The sequence below is a fragment of the Lotus japonicus genome, chromosome 3 (genome assembly GCF_012489685.1).
Source record: "Lotus japonicus ecotype B-129 chromosome 3, LjGifu_v1.2".
Lineage (NCBI taxonomy): Eukaryota > Viridiplantae > Streptophyta > Magnoliopsida > Fabales > Fabaceae > Lotus > Lotus japonicus.
The window spans coordinates 28,094,830-28,109,495 of NC_080043.1; the positions used below are offsets into that span (position 1 = coordinate 28,094,830).

A 14,666-nucleotide genomic window follows, 5' to 3' on the forward strand; every position below is an offset into this window, starting at 1 on the left:
GATATGTCTAACGCTTACGACAGGATTGAGTGGCCTTTCCTAAGGTCGGTGATGGAAAAAATGGGCTTCCCAATTTGTTTGATTAATTTGATTATGAGCTGTGTCTCAACTGTGAATTTTTCAATTATGTTGCCCAACCTGATTTTGCACCTGAAAGAGGGTTGCGCCAAGGAGATCTTTTGTCTCCTTATTTGTTCATCCTTTGTGGTGAAGTGTTTTCTGCTCTTATTGAGCGTCAAGTGATGTCCTATATTATGCATGGTATTAAAATTGTTCGTTCTGCACCTACTATTTCTCATCTTTTGTTTGCAGACGATAGTATTGTGTTTTCCCGTGTGAATACTCAAGAAGCAGAATGTGTGAAAACCATTTTGCGGACTTATGAGCAAGCATCAGGTCAAGTGGTGAATTTAGATAAATCAATGCTTTCAGTTAGCTGAAATGTGCCTGAGAATTGTTTTTATGAGCTTACACAACTGTTGGGAGTAAAGGCAGTAGAAAGCTTTGACAAGTATCTGGCTTTACCCACTATCATTGGTAAGTCTAAAACACAAATTTTTAAATTTGTTAAAGAACGAGTTTGGAAAAAGTTGAAAGGTTGGAAGGAAAAATCACTTTCCAGGGCTGGAAGAGAAATTCTTATTAAATCTATTGCCCAGACTATTCAATCTTATGTTATGTCATGTTTTATTTTGCCTGATGGTATATGTGTAGATATTGAAAGAATGATTGCCCGCTTCTTTTGGGGAGGTGATGTGTCTAGGAAAGGACTTCAATGGACGAAATGGGCTAACCTTTCCAATAATAAGTGTGATGGAGGTCTTGGGGTTAGAGATTTAAGAGCTTTCAATGAGGCTCTAGTGGCTAAGAACTGGTGGAGAATTTATATGTTCCCATAATCACTTTTGGGGAAGGTTTTTAAGGCGGTTTATTTCCCTTCGGTCTCTATTTTGGAGGCAAAAAAAGGGTATAGACCTAGCTATGCATGGTCTAGCATTTTAAAAGCAGGGGCTATGGTTGAGGGGGGTTTCAGATGGAGGGTGGGGGATGGTACCCATATTAATTTGCTTCAAGATAAGTGGCTCCCGAATGTGTCATCTTTGGTGTACAGGCATGAGGCGATTACAGAACTGAGGTTGGAAAAGGTGGCAGATTTGATGGTCAATGGGCGCTGGAACTTATAGTTACTAGAGGAGGTTTTTAGCCCCTCAAGCGTACAGAAGATCTTGTCTATCCCTATTTTCAATCAAGGTAATGTTGATGCTCTTTATTGGTTTGATACCTCTGATGGTGTTTATGTGTGCGAGTCAGGTTATAAATTTATCAGGGACTTGGTTCTTCATGGGGAGGCATCATCCTCTTATGGGCCGCTTCTGCGTGCTAACCAATGGCGAAAATTTTGGGCAAGTCCAGCTCTTCCTCGTTGCAAGGATTTGGCTTGGAGAGCTGTGCCAGGGTTCCTTCCGGTGAGAAGTGCGTTATTTAAACGCGGGGTACAACTTGATCCTTGCTGTATTTTTTGTGAATTCGAGATGGAAACAAGTGACCATTTGTTCCTGGAATGCCCAACTGTGGAGAGGATTTGGTTTGCTTCAGATTTGGCAATTCGGATGGAGAATTTCAATTCCATGCACGAGTTCTTGGCCGCAGTTTTGCAAGAGGAGGATCCTAAGTTTACTGTTGTTGTACAGGTACTCTTGTACGTGACTTGGGAGGCTCGAAGCTCCTTAATCTTTAATGGGCGGCGGCTGGACGCGATAGAGGTTCTTCGCCGATCATCCATGCTCAAACCGAAGGACGAAGGCCATCAAAACCAGCTCGTGGATGGTGCAACACGCACAGCTACTTAGAGGAGGCCAGAGGTAGGAGTTATCAAAGTTAATGTTGATGCATCAATTAAGGATGGTGTGTGTGGCTATGGTATGGTGGCTCGAGATTCAAATGGAGATGTTGTAGGGGATGTTGTTTTTACTCGGTTAATGTCATCTCTTCATTGCTTGGAGAAGCCTCTTGTCTTCGTTGGGCGATGCAATTAGCTGTGGACTTTGGATTTCGTTCGGTGTGCTTTGAAACAGATTGTCTCCAGCTCTTCACGTGGTGTAAGAAGAGGGCAACTGGATTGTCGTATTTGGATGTTGTTGTTCGTGATTGTCGTTCTTTACTTATTGCTTTTAGTTTTTTTAATTTTGCTTTTGTATGACGTTCAGGGAATTATGTTGCTGACTATCTGGCAATGAATGCTTCTGATTTCCCCAACTCTATTTGGGTGGAGGAGGTTCCTCATGTTGTAGATCACTTGGTGATCAATGATGTAATGATGTTTTCGCCTTCTTTAATTTAATTTATATGCAGGCCAATTTAAAAATAAAACTTTGTTTTCATGCATTTTCATGCATCAGAAGCGAAACATGGCCCCAACACAGAATAGAGAAACACAAAACACACCAAAATGATAAAGTAAACTTATCACAAAATCTCTCCACCCAAAAAACCCATCAAATAGAGCCATCTCTGCTACAAGCTAGCCTGCATCCTTCCAACACCTAGATCTAGATCCAAAAAAAAAACCATCATCATATCATTCTAGACACACCCCCAACAACAAAAACTAGATACAAGTTATCAGATACCAGATAACGATTACAAATATCAAATATCTATCTAACCATAACAAGCAAGAAAAATCTCAAATTATAAATATATTAATTATTAAACCATCTTTTCTCTGTTTTTTTTTTGCGTTGCTCCGGTACCTATTCGAAATAAGAGGGTATAGTACCATTCAGTTCAATTTTCAAAAATAAATGTTTTAGTAAATATTATAGAATGTGCTCATTTTCTGACTAAATTTGCTTCAACTTTCTTAGAGAATTGGTGGATTGAGAATTACGGACATGAGTTAGAATCCCTTCTGATTTATGATGTAACTTATTTTTCATCTGAATAAATCACTGTGTTTAAAGCAAAAAAATAAACAATATTATGGTGTCCTTCTTTATTTATGAAATGGTTATAATGTTGAGAAACCAAACTAGTGTTAATACATACTAAGGAAAGTAAAGGCAAAAATACCGGCCAGATTATAATTTAGGATAATCCTCCACCCACTCAGATACCTACCTTATGCTACCTAATTTAGGATAATCCTCCACACAAAACTAGGCAACAATGTTTTATGCTACGTGTTTGGTAACAAATACGTTCGTTGAAAAATTGAATGATGGAAATGGTGTGCGTAGAAAATACAAGTTTGTTGAATGACAATGATGGGCTGAAAATGGTGTGCGGCGTAGCAGATGAGAGAGACAACTCAATGAGAAAGAGATGAGTAAAGGCGTAAAGCGTACAAACTAGGAAATATGTGAGAATAACTCTGGAATCATTTTGTCAGGGTAAAATATTTTAGTAGGGTGTTTTTTTCGATCTCATTGTGTTCTTGGCAAGAAAGGTTTGAGGCATCGGTATTGGATGCTTTACACATGTACGATCTATTGCTCATGCACGAGCGATGTCAACCTCATGATGAATCAAATGTGCCACCTCTCAATGTAAAGCACAAAGATATATGGAGATAAAGAATCACCTTGTCTGATTCATTCTGGGCAAAAAATAATGACCTAGAGTCTCGGAATCTTCTTGATTTGGGAAGAGAACTTGGTGTAACACAAAAAGGGAGTGAAGAGGAGGCAATTCAGAGACTGATTCAAATGGAGGAAAGGGATATGGAAAATATGATTGGCAATTTGGCAGAGGCCAGAGAGGGGCGTGATCAGGTGTCCTAATGATACTGATCAGTTATAATGTTAGGGGGTTGGGGAGCAAGATCAATGGAGACTAATTTGTGATTTGGTGGTAAGGGAACAAACCGAGATGTTGTTGATCAGGAAACCAAAATTACAACATTTGATCAGAGGATGTGGAACGCTTTGTGGGGGGACTCCAATTGTAACTGGAGCTTTTGCCCGACAAACAACAGCGCAGGGGGATTATTATGCATATGGAATAAGGCGATTTTTTCTCTTCAGGATTGTTTTGTTGGGCATCAATTCATTGCTTTGAAGAGGATATGGGGAAGCTTGGGTCAAATCTGTGCAATACTTAATGTTTATGCCCCATGTGATGCTGAAGGGAAAAAGAGGATGTGGGGTGACATTCAGCTCTGGAAACAGAATTTTCACGAAGCCGTTTGGTGCATAAGAGGTGACTTTAACGCAGTGCGTAATGTGAGGGAAAGAAGAGGAATTAATGAGGGGAATGCTCAAGGGAGATGGAGAATTTTAACGACTTCATTATCGAGGTAGTCTTACATGATATCCCCTGAAGAGGTCGGCGGTTCACATGGTTCAGACCGAATGACACATCCATGAGTAGGCTTGATAGATTTTTATTGTCCCATAACTGGTTGACTTGCTGGCCTGATTGCACCCAAGTGGTATTGGAGAAAGCTTTTTCTGATCACTGCCCTATCCTTTTGAAATACTTCGTCCAGAATTGGGGGCCTAAACCTTTTAGAACCCTAAATTGTTGGTTTGAAGATAAACGTTTTCGGAGTTTTGTAGAGAAAGCTTGGAGCGAACTTAACTTCCAAGGATGAGGGACTTTCGTCTTAAAAGAGAAGCTTAAATCTTTGAAAGGTAGCCTCAAAGTGTGGAATAAGGAGGTGTTTGTAGATATACATAAGAGAGGGAAGGAGATCATAGCTGAAATGGCTCGCTTAGATATAAAAAATGAGGATTTGGGGCTTATTGAAGAAGAGCTGGTTGCAAATAAGGATCTCCTTACAGAGTTTTGGAGGGTATCTCGAACTAAGGAATGAAGGTATGAAAAACGATAGAAAGGGGGTTTGAATAACGTTTTCAGATAAAAACTTTTTCCACTCAAGATTTAGACAAATCTTTTCGGAACAAATAACACAAGGTGCAAAGATAAGAGATGAAGAGAAGCACACAAGTATTTTATCCTGGTTCACTTGATAATCTCTCAAGCTAATCCAGTCCACCCGTTAAGGTGATTTCTTCCTTCTTAGAATGAAGGCAATCCACTATTCAATGTTTGTTACAACTGCACTAGCAACCTGCTCCGTGACTAACAATACAATGAACTAGCAAACACTAAGATTCACTCTCTTAGTCTTCTCAAGGATCTGACCAAACTTGGTCCCTTAAGGAAATACAAACTCATTGTTTGAAAGGTTTGGCTTACAATGAAGTGCTTCTAAGAAAGCTAAGGTAAACACAATAAGAACAAATGAAGAAAGATTGTTAATAGATCGGTTGAATATTTTATTGAGTTTTGCACAAAGTTTCTTAGCTTCTTTCTTCCAACTTCAGCCTCTATTTATACTCCAAGGTTTAGGGTTGTAGCCGTTGCATGGAATGCTACCGTTGGAGGGCAAATCCGGAACTTCCAGATTCTGCTATGACTGAACATCTTAGGTAAGACCGTCAGAATAGTACAATTGCTTTTGACTTGGATAGCGACATGAGCCTTATCCTAGTTGACTTATGATCTGGCAACGCTTCATGTTGGGATGTGTGCAGCTTATGAGATTAGAGTCAGAGGGAAGCTTGGATCCTCTGACCTTCGTAGCTTCTGCTTCTGGACTGTTCATCAGAACTTCTAGTCATCAGAGTTGGAAGTACTTGGTCTTCAGAGCCAGCTTACTCTTGGACTTCAGAGTCTTCACTTCTTAGCTTCTGGACCTTCAGAGCTTCTGGACCTTCAGAACTCCTGGACCTTCAGAGCTTCTGGTCTTCAGAACTTGAAGTGATATGAATCCACATCAAAGCTTATAATCTTCAGAACTTCTGAAGCATATACTACTGTTCAATCAGAACATAGTGAGAGCGAAAGCAATGCGTTGGCTACTCTTTTTGCTTTGTGCTTCTGATAAGTGTGTTTTTAGACCAGAGTCAGAGCCTGTCAATTAAACACTCAGAGAATAACGTTAGAGTACCATAATTGTTCATATATAATAATTAACTTGTAATCATCAAAACATAGAGTTGTACTACATGACCAAATCTTGGTCTTACAAGAAATTGTTACATGGGCAGTGTTGGTCAATCTGCAAGTGTACAGATATCTCCGGGTTTTAATATCGAATCCACAGACATTGTGAGTGAGAGTCGTGGGTTTAAGCGCAAAGTTTGTAAGTTTTGAAAGCAATAAAAGATTCAATTGTTTGGTTTGGTTGTTGTGACAAAAGATTTGCAAAAGAGCAATATTGAAAATGTTGAAAATAACAATTGATGAAAATGCCTTGGGTTATCGATCATCTAATCCACTCAAGTCTACCTATCTTATGGATGTGAAACCTTGATTCGTTCCTTGTTGTTCTAGCCTAGTTAACTACTTGTTGATGCCTCATACAAGCAATTCCCCCAAACTGAAAGTTAGGCCCAATTCCTTGTGTACCTAATCATGCATTTGAGGCTCTAAGTTCTTTATGTTCAGGCCAACAAAACCCTACCCTTCCTCTATTCCTAGTAGCAAGCACAGAAGGGTTAATCTCAATTCATGTCCCCAAACTACAACAATCTTCCGATATGATTATAGTCTAGTCTATAGCAAGTTGTACATTCAAGCTAAGCATGCAAATGGAATTGAAATTCAAGGTAGAATCAAGAGCAAAAGCATAGAGATAGGAATTATAACTAGAGTTTCATAGAATCACTTAAACTCAAAGAAAAAAGTAAACTAGCCACTCATGGCTAGTGATTCCATACAAGAAATGTAAAGAACTTGAGAAAAATAACAAGATGGAAGCCTCTCACAAGCCCCAAGGTTCTCCTCAGCTTCTAAACTTGATCCAAAATGAGTAAAAATGACTAAGTGTTCCAAAGAAATTGGCTAAAACCTTATTTATAGAAAAAACACACGAGTCTGGGCGCTCATGCGCCAATTTAGAGCGCCTGAGCGCCAATTCCATGCCCAAAACATGCCTCTGGAAGGCAATTGGCGCCTAGGCGCCAATTGAGCATGCCTAGGCGCCAATTCCAGAAATTCTGGAAAATGCAATTGGCGCCTAGGCGCCAATGGAGCACGCCTAGGCGCTCTAAGCTCGCTGGAAAGCCTTTTTATCTTCCTCTTAACTCCTCTTCAAGCCTCTTTAAGCCTTATTTCAATTCCAAGCTTCTTGACCTTCCTTCTCCTTCAGTTTCAAACCTAAAAGCTTAACCACCAAGCCAAGGAAATATCCAGAAGCTCCAAGAGCCTATTAGCAAAGAGGACCCTCAAATAACATAGGAAAAACATGCAAGTCCTAAACTTACTTAAAATGCAAGAAAAGTCCCTACAAAACTACAAAATTACCAAAACAAAGTAAAGACACAGAAAGATAAAAATGCATGAGAATGCATGAAACACTACATGAGACTCAATAAAAAGACTCAAAATAAACTACGAAATGACCCTAAAAACACTACTAAACTAGGGTCATCACACCACTATACTCAACGACAGCTCGCCCTCGAGCGTAAACAACACTCGCTTGCCCTCAAGCGCAAGAAATGCTCCCAAACAAGTGCTCTCAACAAGGAATACTTCACAAAAAACGGGGGGGACAAAGTAACCACAGCTAGTTCCAAGAGAAAGACCCAACAACCTACTTCATGCATCTTTTGAAAAGAGAAGAATGTAGAGTCCATTCATGGGAAGCATATAGATCTAAAAATCCTAGGATGAGATGTTAATTTAGTGCACTGAGCACACAAGCAAGTTCATAGGTCCTGAATGTCATTCACTCAATAGCAACAAAGATCAAACATGCGAATATTCAAAGAGACTTTCAAAAGGGTTGAAACGTTGGCTTGGTAAAACATGATGGTGGTTGGTCCCTAAGGAAAATCTAGACTTCAAAGCACATTGAGTGTGGTCCTCTTCTAATAACTCCGGAGCTTTTCACAACAAACTTTTTAGCACAAGTCTCCTGCACCCCCTTTTCAATTTTTTTTCCTTTTTTTTTTCTTTTCCACTCCAACTTTTGTTTAGGAGTTCTTTTCCTTTTTTTTTTCAGCAACATTTTTCTTGGGGCAAGAGACTATTTCACAATTTTTTCAGCTCTATACAAATATACCAAGGACCATCACTCCCCAATATTCCAACCAAACATTCATCCCAATCTTTTGGCTACAACAAATTCTCCGATAAAGCTCAAATGGGACAACTAAGGATAATGTTCAACGAACAAATTCAGAATCTCAAGAAATCCTACAAGTCTCAAGAATAAAGCAAGAATCACAAAGCATGCTATGAGTGAAATTAATGCAGAACCAAGAATTGCAAGTGAGTTAGGATCCTCCAGAGAATTTTTATGGTGAAGGGTCAAAGATAGACCCTTAATGGACTCACACCGACCCCTTTCTCAAGAAACACTCGGAAGACCGAAGTCTCCTCCTCTCTTCCCCAAACATGCAATCACTCATCCCAAAAAAAAAACAACACAAGTATTCACAAAAACATTTTAAAAACAGCACAAGTATGAAAGCATAACTACGTGCAAAAAACATGTGAGTATAGGGAAGTAAAGACCCAAAAACGACTCTAACTAAACAATGCATGATAAAAAGAAAAATAAAAGCTACAAAGAAAAAATATGCAAAAATGCATGATCTAAACTAAGGGAAAGAGTCGACCTCCTTTACAAGTTACCATGGAGGCCATAGACACACCTCCTACTCCAGAATTCAAGCTCTCATTCCCTGCAAAATGCAACAAACAAACAAGCAAAAGAAAACAAGACTTGGGTTGTCTCCCAAGCAGCCCTAAGTTATAGTCTTTGGGGGGGGGGGGTGGGGGAAAGCGAGGATCATAATAAAGTGGCTTGGGCCCAATGGGAGGATATTTGCAAACCGAAAGAGTTGGGTGGCCTAGGTATTAAGGATTGGGGTTTGTTCAACAAGGCTTTGATTGGTAAGTGGCGGTGGCGACTTTTACATGAACCTAATAGTCTTTGGAACTTGGTCTTGAGGGAAAAATATGTTATCCCAAACTTGAGGGAACATGTGGAGTTGGGTAGAAAGAACTCATAATGGTGGAATGATATTCTCAGAATATGTTTCTTGAGCACTTATCACAATTGGTTCGATAATGGGCTTTGCAGGAAGCTAAGGGAGGGAAATACAATCCAGTTCTGGAATGAGCGTTGGAGTGGGCACACTGCGCTGAGGGACAAATTCACCCGACTTTACTTGATCTCACCTCAACAAAATGCAACAATCAAGGATGTTGGTAATTGGGGGAAAGGCTCATGGCATTGGAATCTCCACTGGAGTAGACCCCTGTTGGAAAGGGAGGAAGAAAGGCTCGAGGAACTAATGTTAAGTTTGGCCACAACCCCTCTAACTGAAGGAAGGAGAGACAAATGGTGTTGGAAACCTAATGTTGAAGGTTTTTACACAGTCAGGTCAGCGTATAGTTTGTTACAAGGCCTGGAAGAAGAGTAGCCAATTTCGATTTTCAAGGACCTGTGGCAAGTTAGAGCACCTTCAAATGCAAAGGCTTTTGCTTGGAGGGCACTTCAGGGAAGAATCCAAACGAAGGAAATCATGCGTAAAAGAGGTATAATCCAATGTGGTGTTGTGCCCCTTTTGCTCCTCTGTGGAAGAAACTTTGGACCATTTGCTATTCTCCTGCACTTTCTCTACTCAGGTCTGGAACTCCTTTCATAAATGGTTCACGGTCATATCGTTATTGCCAGAAAATTGCAGGGGTCACTTCCAGCAACATGGTTCATGGGCTCGGACGGTAAATCAGAAGCGCGGGCTGCAAACAATTTGGCTAGCCATCCTCTGGTCATTGTGGCTTCACAGAAATCGCGTAATTTTCATAGAAGGTGTAAAGGATGCTTCGAAGGCCTTTGATATTGCACAGCTCCGTGCGTGGCACTAATTGACCGCAATCTCCAAGGGTTTCAGGTGCTCGATGTTTGAGTGGATATCGAATCCGGGATGCTGCTTACAAAGTGTGTAAGGCCCGTGTCCCCTGCTTTCTTCCCTTCTATGTATGGAGCTGACCCTCTTGTAAGTTATGTTGTCGCAAGCATTGCAGATTGAGGCTTGGAGGTTCTCTTGGCATTCCTGTTTCTTAGCTATTTCTGTTTGGAATTTTGGTGCCTTGGCCTGTGGGAGTGTTCCCACTGGGTTTGCTGCTCTGTTTTCCTGAGCTGTTTCTTGTTTTCTTTGCTTTTTGCTCTTTCCCTCTTTTCTTCTTGTACAAGGTTGGGATACCCCTAGTATCCCTTTTCTTTTTTCATATATACAACTTTCCTACTCAAAAAAACATTTACAATCATTCAAATGCTATCATTAAAATATTATATATTTAATATTATAAAATAAAATATTATATAAAAATATAATAAAGAAGTAAATTATTTAACTTAAGAAACTGTCTAATAGCAGGTCAAAGAAGATGACGTTGGCTTTGTGAAAAAGGAGGCTTGGCCTTGTGGATGCATGGTTGTTGGGGTCTTTTATGGCTTGGTGTTGGTTGTGTGGTTTTTTTTTTTTGGGGGTTGGTTTTTGTTATTTTTTGAGCTATTGCTCAAGTTTTCTTTCTCAATAATATATTTAGCTTTCGGAAAAAGATGTATTTAATTAAAATAATTTTAATGTTAAGACATGGGAAATATTAAAATAATTAAATATATAGTAATTAACTTGCTATGTTGGTTCAAAAAACTTGCAATGTAAAAGAATTACAATTCAGATTCAGATTTAGGTTAAAAATATTAGTTAACTTCCTACTATGTGGTATATTTTATCCTAATAATTGCGAAATAATTGCGAATATTTTTATCCTAATAACCATCAAATAATTGCGAGAAATACCCCAATATTTTATCTCACTATTATTAATTAACTATAATAAGTAAAGATATAATTAACAATTCATACGATCTTAAAAGTTAATAAAAAAAATTAAATATCTTATGCTTTTAAAGTATATTCGAAAAACATAATTTTACTTAAAATATTTGTATGTTAAAAAAAAAAACTTAAAATAATTGTTTATATGTCGCTAAAAGAAATATGGAAATATTATTAATTTTATATGTTAACCTCACTGAACCCTAGCATCTACAACACATGGATTCAAAGTTATTTTTTTTTTCAAAAATGAAAGTATTATTATTGATAATAATCAAACCATAAGTAAAAATCTCAAGGTTGTCAAAATATACAAAGCATCCCCATATGACTTCCCCACAAGAATGGCCTAACCAAATATTAAAAAAATGGAAAAATACATGATGTGATTAAATTATTTGTCAAATTAATTATGCTTATCATTAAATATAATACTTACAAGTAAATATATTTAAATATTATTTTAATTTATATTTATATATTTCTTCCATTTAAAATAATTCAAACACGATCATTAAAAGATTTTATACTAAATTTTATAAAAGAGAAACTTATTTAAGAATAGAGAAAATAATAAATTATTTATCTAAAATAGTTTAAATGGTAAAATACCAGTATTATTAACAGAGTTAAAAAGACATTAATTCACTTCCTACTCTATAATTTATCTATTTTTTTATTAATTAGCTAGAATAAGTAAGAATATAATTAATAATTCATATGAACTTGAAAATTTAAATAACATATAAATATAAATATAAAGTTCTTTAAATATTCCACAAAATAATTTTATTTAAATAATTTTATTATAATAAATTAAAAAATATGAAAAATTATTAATTTTATTGGTTTATCGCGTCGAAGCCTTTACAACACATGAATTAAATATTTATATTATTAAAAATTATTATCTCACATATTATAATTAAATTCAATAGGGGAACACATGTGATGCAATTGAAACAATATGTGAATTTTTTAAAATTTATCATTAAATATAATATTTTTAAATAAATATACTTAAATATTTAATATTGTAAAAAAACTTATATAGAATAAAATAGTAAATAATTTATTATTTAAATGAGAAAAAATTGGTAATATCTAAATAATTAATTGACTTCCTATGTACAAAAATTACAATTGATATTTTCATTTAGGTTGAAAATATTAATTAACTTCCTACTTTATATTTTCTTTTATATGTTTTCTCCCTTTTATTAATTAACAAGAATAAGTAAGACTATAAATAATAATTAACATGGTATTTAAAATTTAAAATAACAAAAAAATAAAAATGTATGACTTCTTCTGTTATTAAAATATTCACAAAAATAAGTTTACGTAAAATATTTTTTATATGACTCTAAGAGAAATTTGTAAATATTATAACTTTTATAGGTTGACTGTGTTGAACCGTAACATTTACAACACAAACATATTTGGAGGTCTTTTACCGACACAAGATGATAAATGTAAGAAAAAACATAAAACATGATTCTCGTGATTATATTACTATTATGAATAAAAATGATATTCAATTGTCAACATTTATTATTTTTAGTTTCGTTTACAGTAGTTTCAAGTTTTTCTTTTAAATTTTTAATTAAAATTACCTTTGACTATACTTGTGCAACTCGTCCATCGTTCTCCTGCTTGGAGGTTGGTGCTTGTTCTGGCTCCGCTCTTGCCAGGGGCCTTCAAGGGTGTTCGGAAGCTTTCTCAGTAGGTGCGGGGGAGGATGCCCTTGAGGTGGAGGCCGGTGCTTGTGCTGATAATCCCATTCTCATTTTTTCCCCTCCGAGGCCCCGTCCTCGTTGTAGGCCGAGGAAACATTCGGGGACGAGGCGTGAGGGCTCTCGGCGGCCTAGGGGTCGTCCCCGTAAATCCGAGAGTGTGGTTCTCGCCATTGACACCGCGCCGCCTAGCCCTCCGTCTTCTTCAGGGCCTTATTTCACCCGAGCAAGGAAGGCTTGGTTTCTTGCTAAGTCCGTAGGCATGTCTTTTCCTGGTAGTGATGAAGATGCCGTTCGAGGATTGACTGAAGTTATTAAAGAAAATTTTCCTCCCAGGTGCTAGGGTAGTGGATCTTTTCTCTTTTGGGTGGTTGTTCGGATTTTTCTTGGGTGGTTTGGTTTTTTTTGGGTTTCCCCACCTCGTTGGGTTGTATCCTTCTTTTTATCATTGAATAAATCTCTTTGCTCTCGAAAAAAAAAATAAAAACAAGTGATGAGTATAAATAAAAACACATTTTACGTATGGACAATGATCAATGTCAAGTATGTGTAAAGGTATATGTGATATTAATCAATATTTGAAGCTAAAATAATACACAATAAGACATTTCTTTCTGATTCAATTCAATATATATATTGTTGGTTGAGAATAAACTGATCACACAAAATAAAAATTAACTCTTACAAATTTTTAAAAATTATAGGGTACCCAAAACTATATCATTTCTAAATATTGAATAGCCGATAAAAAACCTCCAACTCATGGTCCCATCTGCAATATTCACACGAGCTAATGTCATCATCATCATCATCATCATCACCATCATCATCATCATCTATCAATGCCCATCTGCCCTTCTTCATTCTCCACCCTTTGCATGTGCTCTTGGAGTTACATAAAGGACTCTGATTGCGCCCCACCATTCCATTCTTTTTCCACATAATTTTCAATAATTGTTTCACTTTATTTCTGGAGCCTACAACACACTTGAACATCCTCAAAAAGCGCATATACTCAAGTCCTTTTTTTCTCAACTCATCATCTTTAGAGCATAACAAAATCATACCACACACATATTTTGCCTCCTTGTGACCCTTTTGAGCAGTTACTTTCAAGATATCAAGACCATGAATCTTTTCATTTGGATCATAAAAATACTTTCGTAGCCCTTCTCTATACAAGCTCTCTATATTTCCACATTCCCTGCAACGATTCAAGAACGACGATACATTGTCATTAGGAAGCCATTGGATTAACGGGAATGTATCCAAAGAAACTCTTTTCCAAACAGAGTTATCTTCAGTGGCGTCAAGAAAATCTTTGCAACACATTTTGACGTTGTGAAAGTCCTTGAAGGAGTGTGAGGCAACGACTGCAACCACCTCTACTAATAAGTCTTTTGGAAGTGTTTTTATGGCAGCGGTAGAGTAAGAACTCTTACGAGTGCGTCGTCTCTTGCTCCTTGTCCACTTCAACGATGGCTTCTCAACATGAACAAATGCATGTGCTCCACCACCGGATGAAGTTAGAGGAACTCGTGGTGCGAAATTTGCAGAACCACCACCTCTAGTTCTAACCATATCTACAAAAAAATCAAAGAAGTTAAAATTATTATAAATAGTTAAACCAAACATTCAAAAATATATAAAGTACTCATAAGGCGAAGGTTTCACTGGAAAAATAAAATAACTACCAATAATTAAATTTTGGAACTACACTTTACGTGGAATTATGATTAGTAAGGTGAAGTTTCACCATGGCAAGATCTTTGCCTAAACGATGTAAAGAAAAAATGACAAAGAAGAGGAAGGAAGGAAGCTCACCTGATTGAATGAAGAAACTTGAAATGCAATGAATCGTGAGGGTTGGTTAAGAGATGAAATGGCGAGAAAGGGGAAGAGATGGATGATTAGGAAGAAGACTAGATGAATGATGAGGAGTTTAAAGGCTTAGGAATATTTATATCTTTTTAAACATAGTGGATGGTGACGATAAGTAAGAAGTTGATGTATTTGGGTTTTCTCCTTTTATAGTTAACTGTGAATGCTTATTAATATT

General features: G+C 37.1%; 1 protein-coding gene and 1 long non-coding RNA gene across 2 annotated transcripts; one reads left to right on the forward strand and one right to left on the reverse strand.

Moving 5' to 3' along the window:
• Positions 1-3,288: 3,288 nt before the first annotated feature.
• On the forward strand, positions 3,289-5,679 carry LOC130742345 (uncharacterized). Its single transcript, XR_009021119.1, has 3 exons — positions 3,289-5,228; positions 5,331-5,435; positions 5,541-5,679. It is a non-coding gene; the product is annotated as an uncharacterized LOC130742345 (long non-coding RNA).
• A 2,934-nt stretch (positions 5,680-8,613) lies between these two features.
• LOC130743883 (putative F-box protein At1g67623) lies at positions 8,614-14,188 on the reverse strand. The gene is made up of 2 exons (XM_057596101.1): positions 13,429-14,188; positions 8,614-8,702 (listed from the first exon to the last, which is right to left on the reverse strand). Exons 1-2 carry the CDS (start codon positions 14,186-14,188, stop codon positions 8,614-8,616), a joined length of 849 nt encoding a protein of 282 aa, XP_057452084.1.
• Between the last annotated feature and the right edge of the window lie 478 nt (positions 14,189-14,666).